General features: G+C 35.7%; 1 protein-coding gene across 2 annotated transcripts in view; it reads left to right on the top strand.

Annotated features, from left to right (window-relative positions):
* The window catches only part of pcdh10.S (protocadherin 10 S homeolog), a 56,988-nt gene that overhangs the window by 15,230 nt on the left and 20,098 nt on the right, over positions 1-21,660 (top strand). For both annotated transcript variants that reach the window (XR_001934120.2, XM_018243308.2), the window contains exon 4: positions 2,977-3,327. Coding sequence is in view for 1 of the 2 variants with exons in the window: in XM_018243308.2 (XP_018098797.1) it covers positions 2,977-3,327 (351 nt within the window). In the remaining variant the exon portion in view is untranslated. The remainder of the gene's footprint in view (positions 1-2,976; positions 3,328-21,660) is intronic.

Genomic DNA, 21,660 nt, shown 5'->3' with positions numbered 1-21,660 from the left:
GCCCTAGGGCCAAACAATCAGATTACAATGAAGAGAAGGGGTCTAGACAGGTCGTAGGACTGCATCAACTAGACAATGTAGTCTGAGATTACTAGAAAAATCAAACCTCCCCAATCAATATCTGTCTGATTTTTGGCCTGATATTGATCAAGGAAGCCCCCCATACATATTGTCGGAAGCCCCCATACACTGGCGGGTAATCTGCTAAATCGGTCTAAAGGGCAGATATCAGCATCTTTAATTTGCCCATGAATGGCCACCTTAACATATAACTTGTTTTTGCATCTATAAATTTGGCCAGTGCGGTTGAATATGCTGGCATAAGGAAGGGCGACACCAGACTGGCTATTTACCTTCTACAGAAACACATGGATATTGGTATTTAATATAACTAAGAGTTCCCTAAAATCCAAGATATTTAGCTAGTTTTCAAATAGGCAGTAGATAAAAGGAGCATTGTGTTTTGTACACTTGGGAAACTTATGTGTGAGTGACACTTCACTCTTTTGGGCAGGGAGCTCTTTTCTCTAACACTGGCTGTGTTTTTACTGATTCAGTTATATCATGTGACACATTCAGGGAGATTTCCATCATGTAAGTGGTTGTACCTGATTATGTAGACAGACTGACAAAATGAGTGATCGATAGGAAGAGGTGGCACATTCCTACCACAAAACATACCTAAAAATCAATGAAACAGCAATGCAAGGTGTAGAAGGGAATTTCCATCTATCAATGCTGCTACACAAATTTATAATCCATGTGACAAAAAGCACTCCATGGAACAAAGCACTCCAGGAGTGTCTGGGCTAACTAACATATCCCTTCCCGACCCCTGTTGTCTCTAAAACTTTATATTTCTTTATGCAACAATGCTATATGTCATTGTCACACTGTGATGGCATAATGTACTGCTGTCCATTCCTGACAATATTCTAGACAAAGTGACAACAGTGTCCTAAAAGCGATAGATTGAATGGAGTGTTCAGCCTGCTAAGACACAACCAGTACTTCTGTTGGCCAACAATGTGTCTGCATGTAGACAAGTTTTATTAGTCAACATATTCCAACAGATGTGCCTCCATCATGTCCATCTGTCTGACTTCATAAGCCCTTCATGGGATTACAGTATTGCCAACATCTCACAATGATTACGTTGCTCATAGAATAAAATGGATTAATTTTATGAAATTAATTTTCATAAATGAACAGGATAGTAATGGATTAAATTGTATATCATGCTTTTGTGATATTATGAAACCTGGCTTTGCATGTTGTGATTAGAAAAAAATACAGGGATCATCTCCAACAGGGCTGTAGTTGGGACTTTGCCAGCACCCAACAAATAACTGTGCCTCAAGTTTCAGTGTATAGGATATTTCATAAAAATGGAAAACTCTCACTTTGCGATGTTCTTCCCAAAAATCATACTACAGATATGGGACCAGTTATCTAGAATGCTCGGGACCTGGGGTCTTCCGGATAACGGATCTTTCTGTACTTTGGATCTTCATAACTTAAGTCTACTGTAAAATCATTTAAACATTAAATAAACCCAATAGGTTGGTTTTGCTTCCAATAAGGATTAATAATATCTTAGTTTGGATCAAGTACAAGTTACTGTTTTATTATTACAGAGAAAAAGGAAATAATTTTTTAAAATTTGGATTATTTGGATAAAATGGCGTCTATGGGTGATGGCCATTCCGTAATTCGGAACTTTCTGGATAACGGGTTTCCGGCTAATGGATCCTATACCTGTATAAGCACTTTATTTCATTTAAATGAGAGCTAGGCTGTGTTGCACTGCCAGGGGCTTGCTACAAGCAGATCCCGGTGGAATGCTTGTCTTGGGTCTTATACGTACAATGTACCTGCCTAAATCATACCTAAGACAGTGTCATGCAACCATGCAAGTTACTGTTAATAACTTTATCTTAACATACAAGGCACATATTTATGCACTGTTTTTCCCGGCTGTGGCCCCTAAAGACATGAGCTTTAATGTGATTTTATGATCATAAGATTCAAGTTATAAAAGTTATGGCGCTCAACTGTGAAAGAATATAATAGAAACTTTATGCATGGCCTTTTTTTAAGGGAGTGTGATATAACAAGGCTTTTTGTATTGAAGCATTGGGTCTTATGTCACTGTCTTCATAGGAAGAGCGTAGGCATAACATTTGATTTCACCATGTGAAAAACCGATGCTTTGAGGAATTTCATAATTACATTATGTGGATCACTTGGCAGACAGTTACTCCTTTTAAAGTAATAAATGTCACATGAAAACTGTTAAATAATTCTCAGTGGGCCTTAAGTTCATTAATTTGTATAAATCTGTTCAAGCTGCATGTCTGTATCACAGTATAATGTTTACCCTTTTTATATTTCACGTCATATTTTTGTGTAAGGAACACTTATTGGAATTAAAACAGATTCCCTTTATTGCTGGGGAAAGCTAAATGTCACGCTTAAAACACTTAATAAATAATGACATTGGTAAGACATATTTAATGAAGTACCAATAAATCATTAAAGGGCAGCCAAACCCTAAAAAGAAGGATGGACCTATTAGACTACCTAATTTTCATATGCTCGGCTTAAGTTCTGCTGTCTCTGTTCCTCCATGTTAACTTCAAGGTGTTCTTATGTTCGGCTTGTATCCCTCCAATTACAGGCCTCGTGGGTCTAATTGGATAGCTTATAGCCTCCCAGACTTTTAAGTCTTTATGTGGATGTAATATCTGTAGCATTGCTGGAAAATATCTTTGCAACTCTGTTAAGCCTTGGTTGACATTCTTGCTAATGTAGACACACTGATTTGTTAATGTATTTCTGGCAAACTTTTTCTGGGCAATTGGTGATTATATGGCATACTTCTGAACCCATCTTAATGCAATAGGTCATTTAGAATAGTGGCCCTACATTACATCAGAATATGTTTCACACAAAATCTTCTCCTTTGCTCCATAGGCACGGATCTGTTCTCTAACTGCACAGAAGAGTGCAAAGCATTGGGTCACTCGGACCGCTGTTGGATGCCTTCCTTTGTACCTTCTGCTGATGGCCGCCAGGCGGCAGACTACCGCAGTAACCTTCATGTGCCCGGTATGGACTCGGTTCCGGACACAGAGGTGTTTGAAACACCCGAGGTACAACCTGGAGGGGAGAGATCTTTTTCAACATTTGGCAAAGAGAAGGCTTTGCAAGGGCTGACAGGGGTTGGAAATGGAAATGGTAATGCAGGAGGCAGCAACCAGGAGAGAAAGGAACTCGATGGCTTGCTCTCCGGCACCAGAGCACCTTACAAGCCTCCTTATCTCGGTAAGTACATATTATGATCCTTGCAGTGTAATAGAAGGATTCAATTCATAGGCAATGTAGTGTCAACTAAATGCTCAGCACCAGCAGGGAACAGATGGGCTATGTGTAAATACCCTTGAAAACACAAGGTTATACTGTCACCCATTTACTTAGGCACTATTTACGGGTGAGTATGAACATGTGCACTGATATTTTTATCGCAAACTCTTTTTTGTACAAGTTATATATTATGTAGACTTATGGACGTTTATTTAAGGGAAAAGGAAAATAAATATGGATTATGTTAAAAAAATGTTCTGGGTTTATAGCTTTACTTAAGAAATAAACAGGGAGGTTTCCTCCCCTTTTACTTGTTCTCCCTCTAAGCTCTTGTGAAGGGCATTAGAGCATTTGATCATGGAGTCTTTTGATTTCCCATAATCCTTAAGGGCACCTTGTTAATATCCTCTTCTGTTATTAGCTACTTACTCATTCTTTTGATTGGATTAGCTAATTACTCATTTTGATTGGATTGGAAAAAAGTCTATAGGAAAACTGTGTCCAAAATGAGCTGTTGGGTGGTGAAGAGAGTGCGCAATAGGTGAACTTCCTGTTGTATAGATCTAACCAGAAATGGATCTCCTGAAAAGTGATGCACACATCAATTGTGTCATGGGCCATGAGAAAGTTTTCATATCAACCAACTGTGTGTGTGTATATATATATATATATATATATATATATATATATATATATATATATATATATATATATATATATATATATATATATATATATATATATATATATATATATATATGTGTCTTAGTGATCCGCACTCCTAAGGGTGTTAAATCATGCAACTACCCAGGTGCTGCTCCTGGGAAGTAGTCTATATGCACAGATATGGCAGCGCACTCCTCGGCTCACATCCAGAGCCTTTGTCAAGATTATATATATATATATATATATATATATATATATATATATATATATATATATATATATATATATATATATATATATATATATATATATATATTATATATAAAGATCTTTATTTTACCTGAAAAATCCTATACTGTCTGTTATAGAGGGCATAGACGTCCCCTTTAATTATTCAAATGAGATAATGTGGCAGTTTTCAGACTTGCAAACAGGGCAAGATCAAACACTTCTTATCAGAGATAATCTGCTCTAAGACTGTATGGGACACACACAAATGCTGTAGAAAGTCTCCAAAGATGCTTTATAAACTTGTGTGCTGCCTAGTTATAGCTGATAAAAGTCTCTAGGAAAACTGTGTCCAATATGAGCTGTTGGGTGCTGAAGAGAGTGCGCAATAGGTGGACTTCAGTGGGAGGGTACAGCCTATTTTATAGATCTAACCACAAATACATATAATCTCCTGGTGGATTGTTTGGCAGTCCATCCCAAGGTAGGCTTCTGCAAATGAGGTGATTGGCCTTTTTGAATGAATGGATTTGTATAAGGCTGATTTAAGGGAAGTTAGTTCCTCACATGTGTGAGATGCTCCAGTGGTGCAAAAGGCTCTTCTAGTCATCACTATGTACTAAATCCACGTGGAAAAATAAGATGCTCACAAAAATCCAGTAGGGTGCACCACCTGTTTATTAACCAGAATATAAATAAATATGACCAAAAGTAATAGTTTGAGTAAATAAATTAGAATGGAAGTGGCAATCCAGCCAATACAATTTAACTCATTAAGTCAAAAGAAAACATACCTGTATGGAATCCTCAATTTAGGGCAGGGGTGAACAAAGGATAATAATAATCTAGTAAATCTTGAACTGGCAACCAGTAGATCACAGAAGCCCATCATTGTCAAAAGCAACTCTGTTGCATCATTCTCAGCCTTTCACAATATTTGGATTTTTATAAAACTTCTTGGCAAATGAGCTTTGCTTGTTTACATACACCAGTATCTGTTTATTTCCATATAAGACAGTGAAGTAACATTGTCCATGGCTGGAACACTTTAGGTGGTAGACCCTATTGCCAGACCTTTACAAACTGTACAATATGCTTTAGAGTTAGCCATCAACCAGACTATTTATAAAAGCAAATGAGATTGAAAGGGGATACTTATTGAATGGTAAACATCTGGTAATGTAAAATGTTTTAGGTCTTAAGCACAACATAATGTACAACTGTAAATGACAAAAAAGGTTATTGGCCTTATTTTTATACGGAGGAGTGTTTCAATGGCATTTGTTCATTTTATAAAAAAATTAATGGGTTCAAGTAAAAAAATGCAATGGTAGCCATCAAAATTAAAATGCCATCCTCCATATATGGATACAGGGGCAATCCTGGCCCCTCCGCCGCCTGAGGCAGCTTGCTCTTGCTGCCATCCCCCTCTTCCTTTTTGCACCGGAGGAGGTCCGAAGGGGTCCACAAGGGACGCGCGAGGGCCGGGACACTAGCACAGAAAGCGTAATTGCGCTCTTTGGGCTAGAAGAGCCGAATTTCTGTTTTGAAGTAAACAGAGTGGCATTTTTGCCGCCGTTGGTACCCAGAGGGGTGCTATGGCCTGAGTGGGGTACTACCTAATTGGCGCAGCACCCCTGTATGGATAGCCCTTTTATAATAATGCTGGATAGGGGCGTAACTACAGAGGAAGCAGACTCTGGGTTTTCATTTGGAGGGGTTGAACTTGATGGACTTTGTCTTTTTTCAACCCAATTTAACTATGTAACTAACTATGTAAGACCCCATGGGGTCCTAATTTATATACAATTTCAATAAATATTGCTAAAACAGGTCAACCTCTATATGGGGCTTGAAATAATTTGCTGTGAGTCCCAGTAATATCTAGTTAAGCCACTGGCTGGTTCACATTTTACAGTATATGATTTTGATGACCATATGGAATAGTCTTTGAAGTTCCCTACCACTGCAATGGAATTACTTGTAGGTTATTTCTTACTAGCCCAAATATAATATTAAGGAGACTGGGCACCTTAACACCAGCTGACAAATCCCTAAGTGTTTTTGATGTTGTCGTTATTTGTAGAGCTAAGAAGAATAATGCTTTGCTGCTGTGTTTATTATGCTTGTAGATAACATGCAGAGCTATGCATGGTTCATATTTATACCTTAAGATCTCAGCTCATACAAAAAGGTGTTTATGAGATAAGAGCCTGTACATTTCAATTTAGCTTTTAAAAAAATAATTAAGGAAGGGACAAGCAAGTTGGCAATTTTGTTGCTGTTCCGCTGTAAATACGTTAAAGAGCTCCGTATTTTATGTAAAGCAAACATGATCATTAAAAAATATCTGATGGCTTTCATGGAAGGCATTTACCACCAAAATGTAATGGCTTCACTAAATGCATCAATATTGTGAGAAATGTATTTAGCTCTGAACATTTATAAGAGAAAATGAGAGGTTTAGATTATAGGTGGCCATTTGCTTGCTGCTAAATTCACTTATGTTATTTACTCTGATGCTGCCTGCCAGCCCTGTTTAATAATCATCTGAGAAAAAAGCTGCTGGAAGCCATTGTTTTAGCCCTGATTTTTTTAATGACATTATATGCTTGTCATTTAGGAATATAGTCCATTTTGTCAGATGGACCAATAAGTATGTTGTTAAAAAACACAAGGCTCGCTGCAGTCAAAATGGCTGGAATTAAAGCGGTTACAAGAAAGATCTGGCAGCAGATTAAAATAGGAATTTGGTATAGTGATATTGCTGTCAGGGTCATGCAGGGTTTCACATCTATTTATTTAAATTAAGCAATTTGTCTTTATGCTAACACAGTTTAATAGATTCCACATCAAACAATTGTTATTCTTAGATCCATTTAATCTAGCACAGATTCATCATCTATGGATCGGATTTCACAAATGGACCCTGGTACTGATTCATCATCTATGGATCAAAAATGGATCCTGATACTTTGGGACCAGTTACCCTTCAGATGTCAAGTATACACAATAAAAACAATTGTGGGTCATTTAGTAACACAATGTGCACCTGGGCAATTATCCATGGTAACCAGTCATGTTTCTGCTTTCATTATTCTCCCTGCAGCTTACTGAGCAAAGCTAATTGCTCCAATTGGTTGCTGTGGGATACTGCCCAGGTGCAAATGTGCTCACTGTTGATAAATGAGCAGACATAAACTTGGGAAGAAGTTGAGGCATAGCCGCAAATGTTTTTTTTCTTTCCAAGAAAAGGGCAAAGGTTTATTCTAGTTAAGTTTAACATCAGCATCCTTAAAAACATTAAAGTCCTCATATTTGATTTAAGTTCAACCATAGAAAATTGTAATCATCCCTGGGTACAACCCCCACATCACATGATTCCTTTCAGCACTATAAAATTATCTTTATACACAAAGTACGAACAGTCAGTAGAAAAACTGCCATAACAAAAAAGAAAAAGCAAACAGGAGAGTTTCACTCTATTTGATTGATGTCTGCCTTCACTTAAGTAAAGCTTATTTGCTCAGTCATGTTGCTGCTGACAAACTGGCAGAGTTTTGGAGTGCAAATTAATATTATATGTTGCTCAAACCATGGGGATTGACTGCAACTGCAGTTTCATGCCTCCACATGCATACTGAAAGAGTTTCTCATCTGTGGAGTACTTCCGACTCATTCAGAGGTTATTTAGCAAATTCAAATACGAAATAATGAAATACAAATGGAGGAAATGTAATTTTAACATCACATGGTGCCTTTTGTCACAGTATTTATTTCTGCACATCAAAGGATAATGATCTGTTTAAATGAAACAACATGTTGAGGCATTAGCGCAAAATGTTTAAGTAAAGGATGTTACATGTGAATAATAACCAGGGAAAGTTTTAGGGAAAGGTAGAGAGGACTTTTACTAACTGACATGTTAAACTGTGTAATTCATTCATCTTCAAACACATCCAGTGTCTCTCTGTCTGCTGATCAACTTCAGTTCTTAGCATGTCTCTGACAGTAGAAGAGATGGCTGCCAGTGGAATGCTGGGCGTTATAGTTTATCAGTAGATGTATTGATGCAGGATGGAGACCCCTAATGCATGAAATTCCACCTCTAATAATACAGGTATTGGATTTGTGATCCGGAAACTCGTTATCCAGGAAGCTCAAAAACATGAAACCCATATACTCCGTTTAATCTAAATAATCAAAATTTTTCTTGATCCAAACTAAGATATAATTAATCCTTATTGGAAGCAAAGCCAGCCTTTTGGGTTATATAGTTTACATGATTTTCTAGTGGATTTAAGGTACATAGATATAAATTATGGAAAACCCCAGGTTCTGAGCATTCTGGATAGCATTCTGGATAACAGGTCCCATTGCCTTACGTGTACAGGGGTCTTGACCTTTCCAGGGGGGGGGGGTTCTCTTCTTTGGACTCTCACTCTAATAACAGTCTCAAAAATGTCATTATTTCTTAAAGGGGTGGTTCACCTTTAAATTAACTTTTAATATGTTATAGAATGGTTAATTCTAAGCAACTTTTCAATCGGTCTTCATTACTTATTTTTTAAGTTTTTTTCGAATTATTTGTCTTCTTCCTCTGAGTCTTTCCAGCTTTCAAATGAGGGTCACTGACCCCATCTAAAAAACACATGCTCTGTAAGGCTACAAATGTATTGCTACTTTTTATTACTGATATTTCTATTCAGGCCTTTCCTATTCACATTCCAGTCTCTTATTCATATCAATGCATGGTTGCTAGGGCAATCTGGACCCTAGCAACCAACCTGCTGAAACTGCAAACGGAGAGCTGCTGAATAAAAACCTAAATAACTCAAAAACCACAAGTAATAAAAAATGAAAGCCAATTGCAAATTGTCCCAGAATACCCGTCTATATGTCATACTAAAAAATAATTTATAGGTGAACAACCCCTTTAAATAAAATTTAAATTAAATTTCAATTATATTTTAAAAATTATTTTCAAAATGCTATACCACCATTTATAATTCATTATAGTATATGTTGAGTCAATTATGGATGTATGCCCTTCCTAACTCACTTGACATGATTTGTAGCGGACGTTGTAAAGTACCTTAATAAGATATTTTACTGTGCCATGTTACTGGAAGATGTTAATCAGGAAACAGCATATTCAATGTGATTCATTTGTAGTAAAAGCTTGACCTTGTGTCTAATTCTCTGTACTGACCTTCAGGATAATGTATGGGGAACTGTACACTGAAAGGGGCAATCCCTCTCAATATCAAAATGTGATTATATGGTTTCATGATAAGCAGTGCTTGTGTTTATTATGTTATTACAGAAATTTGCCTTAGCTGCAGCGATGTTTATAATAGTTCCCCAAATATTTAGCCCACACAAAATGAAACTAATATATAAATAAGTGATAATACAATTTATTAATTTATAACAGTGACCCAGATAACCGATAGAAACAGGTGAAATGCTAACACAAAAACTAGGTTCACAGCAAGCTAAGGTGCTTTGCTCTAACAAAGCTTATTCTCTCCAGGTGCAAACAGTTATAGAGGTTTCAGCATCTCACGTAGATCTGTTCGTATTACCCCTCCATTGACTGATCTATCAGTGCTACAAGAAAAACTGGCAGATATGGTTAGATAGTCATTACTTAGGTACATACCGTAAAAACAATTAAGGAGAAAGAGAAGCGTAAATCCATCAGGTTGACTTACTTATAGATCTCATCCATAAATGTATGCACTCCTTAAGATAAATGGGCTGCATGTGAATCCTTTGATTGACTTCAGAATTGCTAGGCAGGTGGTGAGCTCCAACAAGAACAACTCCCTGTTTGTATGGGGAGGCCTCCGTCTACTGATGCTTAAAGAGCTCCTTAGTGAGTTTGGCTTGCAATTAAGAAAGAAAAAAGAAAAAGTACCATCAAAAGGAAATCAGGTCTTGTGGATGGAACCAAAAAAAAAAAAAAAAAAATTTTTTTTCTTATCTTGAACCCCCAATTACAAATAGAATCTAATCAACCTTTGTAGTCATATACTGTGCATATATATACATCAGCCAGGACTCTTTTGACCTCTCTACATTCCTTGGCCCTTCATCTGTTACATACTCTACCATTATTGTTTTAACTCACTGCATGACAATGAAACCATTTGAGCTAAAATGTGAATCTATAATAAAATACACCAGTTTAGCTTGATAGCTTGATAAAGCTTGAGTATATAACTATTACACTCTCTGTCTTCACTTATTAAACCATCTTTCGAAACAGATGTAATTCTGCAATCTGCATCTATTAACACTTTATAATTGTCTGTATTTGCAATGTGTTAATAAATACTATATTTACAAGCGGTACAACGGTACAATTGAAAGTCGCCCTGTTTTGTAAGACTGGGTTTATATGATTTACTCTTTTTTTGCCTTGCCAAAAAGAATGTAGGTTACACAGGTACCGAGTTGCTGTCAATAGATTGCAGCCACAACAGCATGTGTCTCCAGAGACCTTTGTTGGTGGATCATTTCCTTAGTGACATGGGCTAGTAGCTGGGGAAACTGAGAGCTCCCTATCAGCATTGCTTACTCTGACCAATGCTAAGGATAAGATAACTGAGATAACACTCTGCAAGGAAATACTCCTTGAAATTTGACTCTTGAATGTATTGCTAATGTAGCTACAGATATTTCACTGTTGTACCATAAGAAGGGGGTTTTAACCAGGTCTAATTACCCATGGGAACCAGATGATTTCTTTTAAATAGGTAACCATTACATTATACTTGCCCATTGGTTGCAATGGGTTATTAGACTTTATGTAAACTCTGTGTCTTTTATTACATTAGTCTAAAAATATTGAGCTGAATTCTCCTGTTTCCTTTTTTAGCAATGTATCTAGTTTATGTACTTTCGACAGTCAGAGCATCAACAACTGTAATTTGCGAATACCTGTAATTTGCTAGGGCAGATGATATGCAAAAGAATGAATTTTCTGTCTTTTCCCACTAACCTTTATGCAGACACTGGGATGGTGGGAATTGTTGTTTAGAAGCTACAGTTTGAAGGTCCACATTAAACATCTTATATAATCTATAATGGCACACCACATTTTATTGTGGTAGGAAGAAGCAGCAAACACTTTTTGGTAAAGAACATTACTCAATAGTACAGATATGGGATCCATTATGCGGAAACCTGTTATCCAGAAAGCTCCGAATTATGGCAAGGCTGTCTCCCATAGACTCCATTATAATCAAATAATCCGGATTTTTAAAATTGATTCGCCGTTTCGCTGTAATAATAAAACAGTACCTTGTACTTGATCCAAACTAAGATTTAATCAATCCTTATTGGAAGCCTATTGGGTTTATTTAATGTTTACAAGATTTTCTAGAACGATTCGAACGATTTTAAGCGAACGATTTTAAGCTTAGAAAAGTGCTGGGAAGGTCCCATAGGTTAACATTGCAGTTCGGTAGGTTTAAAGCAACGAAGTATGAAGTCGAAGTATTTTTTAAAGAGACAGTACTTCGACTGTCGAGTGGTCGAAAGGATTTTTACTTCGAATCATTCGACTCATTTGATTCAATCAAATTCGATCGAAATTTGACCAATTAGATGGTCGAAGTACCCAAAAAAATACTTTCAAATTCGATTTTTTTTTTCCACTCGAATTCTTCACTCGAGCTAAGTAAATCTGCCCCTTAATGTGTGAAGATCCAAATTACAAAAAAATCCATTGTCCGGACAACCTCAGGTCCCGAACATTCTGGATAACAGGTCCCAAATCATGCCTATTCATGGTATAAATAAGCACACATTAATTGCTGTTTAAGCTTGAAGAACAAGATTGCACATTTGCTGTTTAGATGAGACCCTGTTGCATTATAAACTTAATTGATGGCTGGGACGTTAACTCCTGCCCCCAATAACAACTTAGACTAACGTAACATGCAGTTTCAGTGAGTTCATTCAGAAACAGCATAAACCTTGTAATTCTAAAGTATGCTTCCTCTTTACTATTCATCACCTTATACAAACAAATTAGTTTTAGAGCTTTAGTTTCTTACACCTATGATAAAGACTTGTCAGCTGGAAATGTGTGCTTAGTGAAATACTGAAGCATGAAGGTACATAATAATTACACTGAACACTCAATCTGACACATTTTAGGCTATATATAACGTGGAGCAGTCTCTTACATGTAAATGAATTGTCGCACGTTCCATTTCAGTCCGAAACACATGCCAGATTTGTGTGCATAATGGACATAACCCTGTGCATTGTTAATATTAACATTTATATAAGGACCAGTGACCCCAGCAAGTGGAAATAGATTGTATGTATTTATAGATTATATCCAGCTGTACAGTATCAACAGTACTTCTATGTCACATAATCTTACAGTTATGAGTGATCTATGCTCCCTGTATATTCCAAACTAAGTTCTTACTAAAGAAACTATTAAACTCTACTATGCTAAGCCCCATAGCTGCAGTTTTTTTTAACATAAAATGTAGCAGAAGCTTACATACATGTGCAGGGTAACATTAAAATTATATATATAATTGCCTCTGATTGTTGTTACTGTCCCTTTAAATGTTAAATGTTACAGTGATTCCTTCTAATGCAGAGTCTCTTCAACTTGCTGACACAAGAATCACTTAAAAGAGAACAAATTATTTAACTAAAACTAATCATAATTATAACAAGAACTGATTTTATAATTATCCAATTGAAGGCTTGACTAGCATGAAATAGACCAGCCAATAAAATTGCCAAAGTTGCTACAAAGTAAATCTCTTCTGATTAATTTTCCCTAGACACTCGTTATGTCTCCACTGTTAGAAATGTTTTGGCATCGAAATCACCAGTGGAGGGAGCACTAGAGACACATTCAATATAACACTTCTGTAATTACATTTATACAAGATGCTTTGTAACCAAAATATTTAAAATTAAGTAAAATACAGTATACTGTAAATAGGAAATCATATGTTGTTAGGTTAAATATATGGAGCTACATCCAGACATTTATTTTGTTAATATGAATTTCATTGAAATGATCTTAATATATAAAACCTGGAAAGCTACCGAAACAGTTTATTGCCAATAGATTAGCCACAATAGAGCAATCTATAACATTATATTTATTCCGCAGAATGCTTTACCATACATGCGTAAACAATTCTAGAAGCTCTCTCTGGTTGTTTAGGATTGCAGCTGCCATATTAGCATTCCTGAGTCTCTTCTTGCTCACTCATAACTCTGGGCTCAGATTATAGCAGGGAGGGGGAGAGGAGCAAACTGAGCATGCTCAAGCCCTAGCCCTGGAAGTTTATGCTGAAACAGGAAGTCTGATTCAGAATCCCATGTGTACACAATATAAGGAAAGAAATGCAGTGTTTCTTTTGACAGAGGACTCGAGGCAGCATAACTTTGAGGGTTTACTGGTGTATTTATATAGACCTTTCTGATAAAGCTTACTTAGTTTTAGCCTTTCCTTCTCTTTTAAGTCTGCCAAGAATTGGATTGTTTAGCTACCAATTTGGATTTGTGCAGCTTAGTTACTACCAAATACATGTTACTGTTTAATTATTAAAAAGGGAAAAACTCCAAGTCAATTTAATTAACATATTCATGCAAATTTCAGATGCCTAACTATATGTATAATAGCATTTTAATTGCTGTTATGCTTTAATGCTTTAAAAGGCAAGCAGAAATATGAATACATTTAATATAGCGGCTGGACCCCAAGAAAGATAAAAAATGAATCAGTCTTGAAAATATTTTGTAAACAATGAAGGAAAGATTAATAACATAAAATACACAACATTTTGCATTGTACGGCTTTGAGGACCAGTCGGATTTCTGTTGGGAGAGACTGCTTAGCTCTCATTACAATCGGATGCTTTATGTTAATGCATGGATTATCACAGTGATGTTTATCTATCACATACTTAACCATTGTTTTAAAATTCACTTTAGTTTATGCACAGGATTATATAATTTTGTGAGATTTCAGTATAATAACTGGTGCTATATAAGGAAAATATTATTTATGGACTGTGTCGTCTTTCTGTGTTTCTCACCGAAACATTGGATTACCAGTGGGGAAGGCTAAAATGTCAATATACATCGCCAAAGTCGAGTAATGCAAACTGCCAAGAATGGTTGTTGGTCTGAGTTATGCCTATTGTATTGCTAGCGTTATTTAATAGTGTTACCTGCAGCATGCTTTTAAAAAGTGTAGCCAGACTCTGAATCTTGCTTCTCCAATAAGGATTCATTATATCTTAGTTATGGTCAAGTACAAGGTACTATTTTATTATTACAGAGAAAAAGGTAATTATTTATAACAGTAGTGTAACTAGATGTTGCTGGGACCCACAGCAAATTATTTTTCAGGCCCCCAAAATGTCTAGAGGTTGATTATAGAAATTGTATTTAAATGAGGGCCTCTATACCTCATGGGCCCGCCTGCAGCCACAGGGTCTGCTTCCTCTGTAGTTACGACCCTGATTTATAACATTTTTGAATTGTTTGATTAAAATGAGGATGGCCTTCCTGTTATTCTGAGCTTTCCTGATAATGGGATTCCAGATAATGGATCCCATACTTCTATGTGGTCCTGGCCTCCCTGCAGCCACAGGGTCTGCTTCCTCTGTAGTTCCGCCCCTGATTGATAACATTTTTGAATTGTTTGATTAAAATGAGGATGACCTTCCTGTTATTCTGAGCTTTCCCGATAATCAGATTCCAGATAATGGATCCCATACTTCTATGTGGCCCTGGCCTTAAAGAAAAGTATAATGAATATAAAATATTTCTATTGGCACCTAAATATGTACAGTATATGGTGCTTAGTTAAAAGAAAACAGGACAGTTTTTTGACCATGTGTTATGACTATTCAGCAATATACAAGTGTGTGTGGGTATGTGTGCTGGGTTTCATTAGGAGGGGTTGAACTTTTTGGACTTTTGTCTTTTTTCAACCCAACTTAACTATGTAACCATGTAAAGATACAAGCAGCATTTAGGGAAAGGAAGAGGATCTTTTTTATAAAAAGCTCATCACCGCACTTAAAACTTTAGACAAAACAATCATAATGACTTTACTATGGATAGGTATTAACCTGGAGATACTTTAACAGCAGAATAGAAGAGACAAATACAATGGCAGAATAAAACGAAATCATTGTGCAGAGCTTTAATAAAACGTAAATAAAAAAGAAACATTTTTTTATTCAGTAATAAGTGGAATTTATGTGAAATTACCCTTATTAAAGATCCTACTGCTGCTAAGTTTCCAATAATATCATTTCTGCATCATGCACATCATAGCCAATTTTGTCATATCCTGAACAGTGTCTTACTGAGTGCTCTGTTATGTAATTAGTCTAGAAAATTTGTCATAAACACGGCTGGACTGATATTTTGTACACTGCAGTATTTCCAGCAAAGAATATTTTTTCATGCAAGTCATTTGGACGTTTGAGCCACATATCACAAAGAAACAATTCATCTGCTTCCCGAACTGACCTCTTCTTTCATAACCCACATACTGGCAAATCCCCTTTCACAGGTTATTTCTCCAATGTACTTAGAGGCTGTCACACTTTAAGATCAGGATTAAAAAAGCCTACAGTAATTGTACCTAAAAATGCCCACGGTTTTCATGAAAATATGTTATTTCTAAGAAATTCCCTTCAAATAATACAAATTATATCTGTATTATATATAATACAGTAGTTAAATAGACCTTTCATTCAATAATGGTTTAAAAGCCAATGTCTGTTTTATATATAATATAAAAATAGACATTTAATTCAATAGAGGTTTAGAAGCCAATCTGAATGTCCTGAAAGGTGAATGAAAATAAGTGGGAGTATAACACAGTAGGTGATATTGCTTTTATTGTTATCCACTATATACGCCAAAAGGCAATTATTTCCAGTGTGTCATTCAGAGGGATAACCGATGTAAAGAAAATGCAACCTGTTGTATTCCATCAATGTTTTGCTGACCTCTTGCCCCCTTTTATTGAAGCTATATAGACTTATATGTTCCTTAGATCAAGGTTATTTACTTAGCAATAGCAAGGACATTAGAAATAAAAGGATTCATTTACTAAAGCAATGCAAAGTGCAAAAAAATGTTTTTTTGCATGAGATTTGAGTCGGTTTTTATATTACATTCGTCACCGACCATAAGTTGCATGTGATTCTGCTGCCTTAACAAAGAGAAATTTACTTGCGCCTGTTAAAAGTAAGGGACTTGCTTGCCCTAGGGAACATGCAGCTCCTTTATAAACACTGGGCAAATTTACACATGAGCAGTAACCAATTAATGAAAGCAAACATATGATTGGTTGCCTTGGATTACTGCCCTCTTCCATATTTGCCCAGTCCCACTGCTACTGATGCGCAGCAATAGAATAGATGAGAGCAAGAGACAAGTGGGTTATGTCCATTTTTGCTCCTTGAGTTGCACTAAGCAATGTTAAAGAGGTCCTCAAACAGTCAAGTTGCTTAGTTGCAAGTTTTTATTTTACTTATCAATTTGGTAAAAAGATTTGGTAAAAAGAAATTGCTTATTTTGCTATGAGTACTGTACCTGTTTCTACATAGATGGTTTAAAAAAATTGTAGAATTCTAGAAACGTTCCATGATTTAGCAAATAGTCCCAAACTCTGTATATTCCATACATCTCTCAACGTTTCCAATTTAACCTCATTTTCTTCTTGAAATTTGTCATTGTAAGAAATTCTAAACATACAAGTTCATCTAGCATTGTTCAGATCTGTATAGCTAAAAGATGCCATGCCCTAACTGAACCCATGGCATTTCATATTGTATGTGAATTTATCTTGCTGCTGAGTGCAGATTATTGGTCATTTGTTCTAACTAAGGTTTTAAAAACTGCTTCCTGTGAAAGTTCAAATAATATTAGTTTTAACCATTAGTCAAAACCATTTTCTCCTGTTTTTCTGAGCTACCATGTAACGTGATATTCCTGTAACACTAAAAAAATATTTTTATAAAAACCAAAATCACCTTTTTATCATATTATTCTAATGTATGTGTGAACACAGTTTACAGATGCAAATAAACCCCTCGCATGCCAATTATACTGTATAATTCACATTATTACATAACTGTAAGGAGGTGCATAACTGAAGGGAGTAGAGCCATGCATGTTAATCACTGTACTCTGGAACTTGCATCACATTGTTCTTTTCTGTAGATTAAGTGGGTTATCAAAGGTCGAATTTCAAATTTATGAGAATTTTTTTTTAACTTTAATAAATCGAATGTACTCAAAACTCAAATGGGAGGTTATTTATGAAATTTTGAACATCTAACATCTAACATTCATTCGAATAGGAACTACCCAAAAATTCTAATCAAATTAGAATCGAGTTTTCCTCTGAAAAAAAATATCAGGAAGGCAACATCTTCAAATAGTTCAACGGACCTCTGACATTGACTTCTACATGCACTCGGCAGGTTTTAGGTGGTGAAGTATCGAATTAGAACTGTTTTCACAGGTTTTCACAGATGAGGTATGACATTCAAATTCGAGTTAGTAGTTTTAAATTAGAAATTGTGAGTAATAAAAATTAGAAAATTCGAATTTACCATTTGAACCTTAGTAAATCTGCCCCTAAATAAGCAGCACCACATCATTGTTATTTGTTATACCTGATAATTTGTCATTACAAAACCATAATCAAAATCAATCAAAATGTTCCTGGGCAGCTTCTGTCTATACAATTTTAACAGGATATGTGCATTAAAACCTGTTATTACAAAACAAACTGTAGGAGGTAGATTTAATTATGTTTGAATAAATACATCTTTGTAGTCTTTGGGCAGATAATGGCTAAAAAATCTCTTGAAAGCCTCCAGTTGGCCAGACATGTTCTAGTGAAAGTGATTTGGAACAGGGTATCTTGTTCCCGAAAAGAGAGATACAACATGCCTACAATAAATTATGGAACACAGGCATGCTATAAGCAATGGGCATTCATCTGTGTAACAACCCACAATTGCAGCTTTACATTTCATTCAAATCATTAGTGACATCCCCTTTTATCTGAGAAAACAAATGAGTATTGTCTCTATGTGCACTGAGTCTCCTTTCTCATGCCTGTCAATCATAAAATATTTATGGCTATAAACATTTAGACCCTTTTTTGACCCTATTATGTTTGGTTATCCTTAACAGTTATAACATATACATAAAAATAGCATTTAAAATTATTCATATGTAAATGAACTGTGTAACTAAAAAAAGGGTGCATATTTAGCCCTGTAGTAAATTCCCTAACAGCCTTGATAAGGGTCACCCTGTTCTTTTATTTTAAATAGCACCACTTACTGCTCTGAGGTTTAGAGCTCTGGTACTGTCACTCTGTTCCTGTAAGTAAGTACTATTTAAAGCTTTAGGAAGTGCAATACATTTATAATGGTGTGCAGAAAGAGTACAACAATGCTCATATTGATGGTTTCTTGCAGAGCAGATGGAAGAGACTGGGGAAAGACAACTACAGGGGGTAATTATGTGACCCTGAAAGCAGACCTAATTCTTTTTTAACTTAAAATTGTTGCTAATTCTCTCTGTGATGGCTTTGAAAAATTACTTTTATCAATTCTCCCTGTTTAAATCATCCAAGTGCAGTGATAGACTTGCTTATGTGCAGATAAAAAAAAAGCATGAATTTGTTAGTAGAAAATGTTCATTGCATTGGCATGAAACATTAAGGGGGTTATTTCTTTAATGTCTGAATGCTAAAAACTCGAAAAATACGAGTTTTTTTTACTGTAAAATCCAAATGTTTAATGAAAAAAAAAACTAGAATTTTTCGAAATTTAGAGGTATTTTTATCAAGGGTCGAATTTTGAATTCAAAAAGACCAACCAAAATTAAGTTGAAGTTTTTATTGGTCGAATAGGTCCGTTTTTGATCTAATAGGTCCATATTCGGCCAAATTCAAACGAAACGAAGGAAAAGCGCAATCGATTGAATTTGATTTTTAAAATTTGAATATAATTTGGACTTTTACCTAGTCGAAATTTCACTTTGATTGATAAATCGGCCCCTTATTATACGATGAGGCTGGAAAATGTCAGAATCCGTTTCAGACCTGCCAATATTGTTTTTAAGTCAATGGAAGAGGTCCCTATCCTATTTGGAAGTTTCTGTGGTCTGTGCTGGAATCAGCCCAAAAAATAAATCCGACTAATTATGCGATTCAGGTTTTCGCTACTTTTTATTGAGTTTTCCCATGATTAAATCAAGCTTTTTTAATAACAAATAAGGTCAAATTGTCGATTCCATTTTGGTCTGACTTTTTTGTAAATAAAATATCAGATTTTGATAAATAACCCCCTGGTTGTTACTATTTGCTAAATATGAAGGAATTAATGCGGGTGAAAGAAAGAATGTCCTATCATAAATATGGGTTGACCAATTAAATAGAAATTGTAACAAACGACCACAATATAAATTCAACAGTAAATCAACACTACTTATGGTGATCACATATAGATAGATAGATAGATAGATAGATAGATAGATAGATAGATAGATAGATAATAGATAGATAGATAATAGATAGATAGATAGATAGATAGATAGATAGACGAGAGAGAGAGAGAGATAGAGAGAGAGAGATAGATAGAGAGAGAGAGAGAGAGAGAGAGAGAGAGCGAGAGAAAGAGAGAGAGAGAGAGAGAGATAGATAGATAGATAGATAGATAGATAGATAGATAGATAGATAGATAGATAGATAGATATGGATACGATTGTCCTAGTCCTAGTTATAAGGTCATTCTAGATAAGCCTTTTAGTGTGGTAAATAGGTATAGCAGATTCTCCTATAAATATAAAATAAGTAAGATTGCTGCTATAGAATAGCTCATCAATAAAACTATTATTCTGTTTCACATGAGGGCTAGGTGTATTTGTCATGTATTTGTGTAGATTGGGATAACCTTATCTTTTTAGGGTACATCTGTGTATTTAAGGAGTCAAAACAGTTGTTCAAAAAATATTTTATAAAAGGGGCTTGTATCTTCCTGATACATCCATATATTTCTGTTAAAATAGCAACTCATTCTGTCCATAAATCAAGTTCCTTAGTAGTTCATACCTTTTCATACAAAGTAATAAGCTAGTTATTTGCTCCATGGCTGGCTCACAAGGCACATGTTTTTGCAGAAGTGCAAACAGATTTGGTTATATTACATTTTGAAATCTGACATGGGCCTAGACATATTGTCAATTTCCCAGCTGCTTCCAGTCATGAGACTTGTGCTCTGATAAACTTCAATCACTCTTTACTGCTGTACTGCAAGTTGGAGTGATATCACCCCTCCTCCCCACAACAACAACAGAACAATGGGAAGGTAATGAGATAACAGCTCCCTAACACAAGATAACAGCTCCCTGGAAGATCTGGAAGAACAGCACCAAATAGTAAAAACCAAGTCCCACTGAGACTGATTCAGTTACATTAAGTAGGACAAATAACAGCCTGCCAGAAAGAAATTCCATCCTAAAGTGCAGGCACAAGTCACATGACTGGGACAGCTGGGAAACTGACAAAATGTCTAGCCCCATGTCAGATTTCAAAACTGAATATAAAAAAAATTGGTTTGCTCTTTTGATAAATGGATTTCAGTGCAGAATTCTGCTGGAGCAGCACTATTAACTGGTGCATTTTGAAAAAAAAAAACATTTTTCCCTTTAAGGCTGTGGGGTTTGTGGGGAGAAAGAATGGTTGTTATTAAGTGACTGAGCTGGGACACATGATGGTTATAGTTCTTTGTTACTTTAGAGTAGTAATAAAATCGCCCTTTGTTGGCTAAACCGCCAAATCTCCCTGTGCCTCCACCAAACAAATTATGGGTGTAGGGCATTGAAAAAAGTGTTTGAGACTATACCATAACAACAACCAAAAAACTACAAGATGAAAAGTAGGCTTTTGGTTACATTTAAATGTTTCCCTGGGGCATCGAAATTATATTATATAACAGGATAAGGCAACACATAAACATATATATATAAATATCAACGTTTTCTGTACTTTTTTTTCAACTAATAACTCTGCAATGCTGCATGGAACAAACTGTTTTGCACATCATCTTGCCTTTCCGTCTTTTGTTTTATAATTTATAGTCAAAATTAGAATTTCAAATACAACCTGTATATTTCTAGAAAACCATCTTATTCACTTTTATACACGGAATCTGACATTAGTTGCAACATCTCATTAGGAAAGTATGCCAGCAAGTTTTCAGTCCTTATTTACACAGCGATAGGACTGGAAAGCCTAAAGTTATCCCTGCGGTATAAACATGCTTTCAGAATGACAAATTTCAACTCATATTTTAC

Source organism: Xenopus laevis, chromosome 1S, assembly GCF_017654675.1.
Source record: "Xenopus laevis strain J_2021 chromosome 1S, Xenopus_laevis_v10.1, whole genome shotgun sequence".
Taxonomy (NCBI): Eukaryota; Metazoa; Chordata; class Amphibia; order Anura; family Pipidae; genus Xenopus; species Xenopus laevis.
This window is presented reverse-complemented; position numbering and strand designations above follow the sequence as displayed.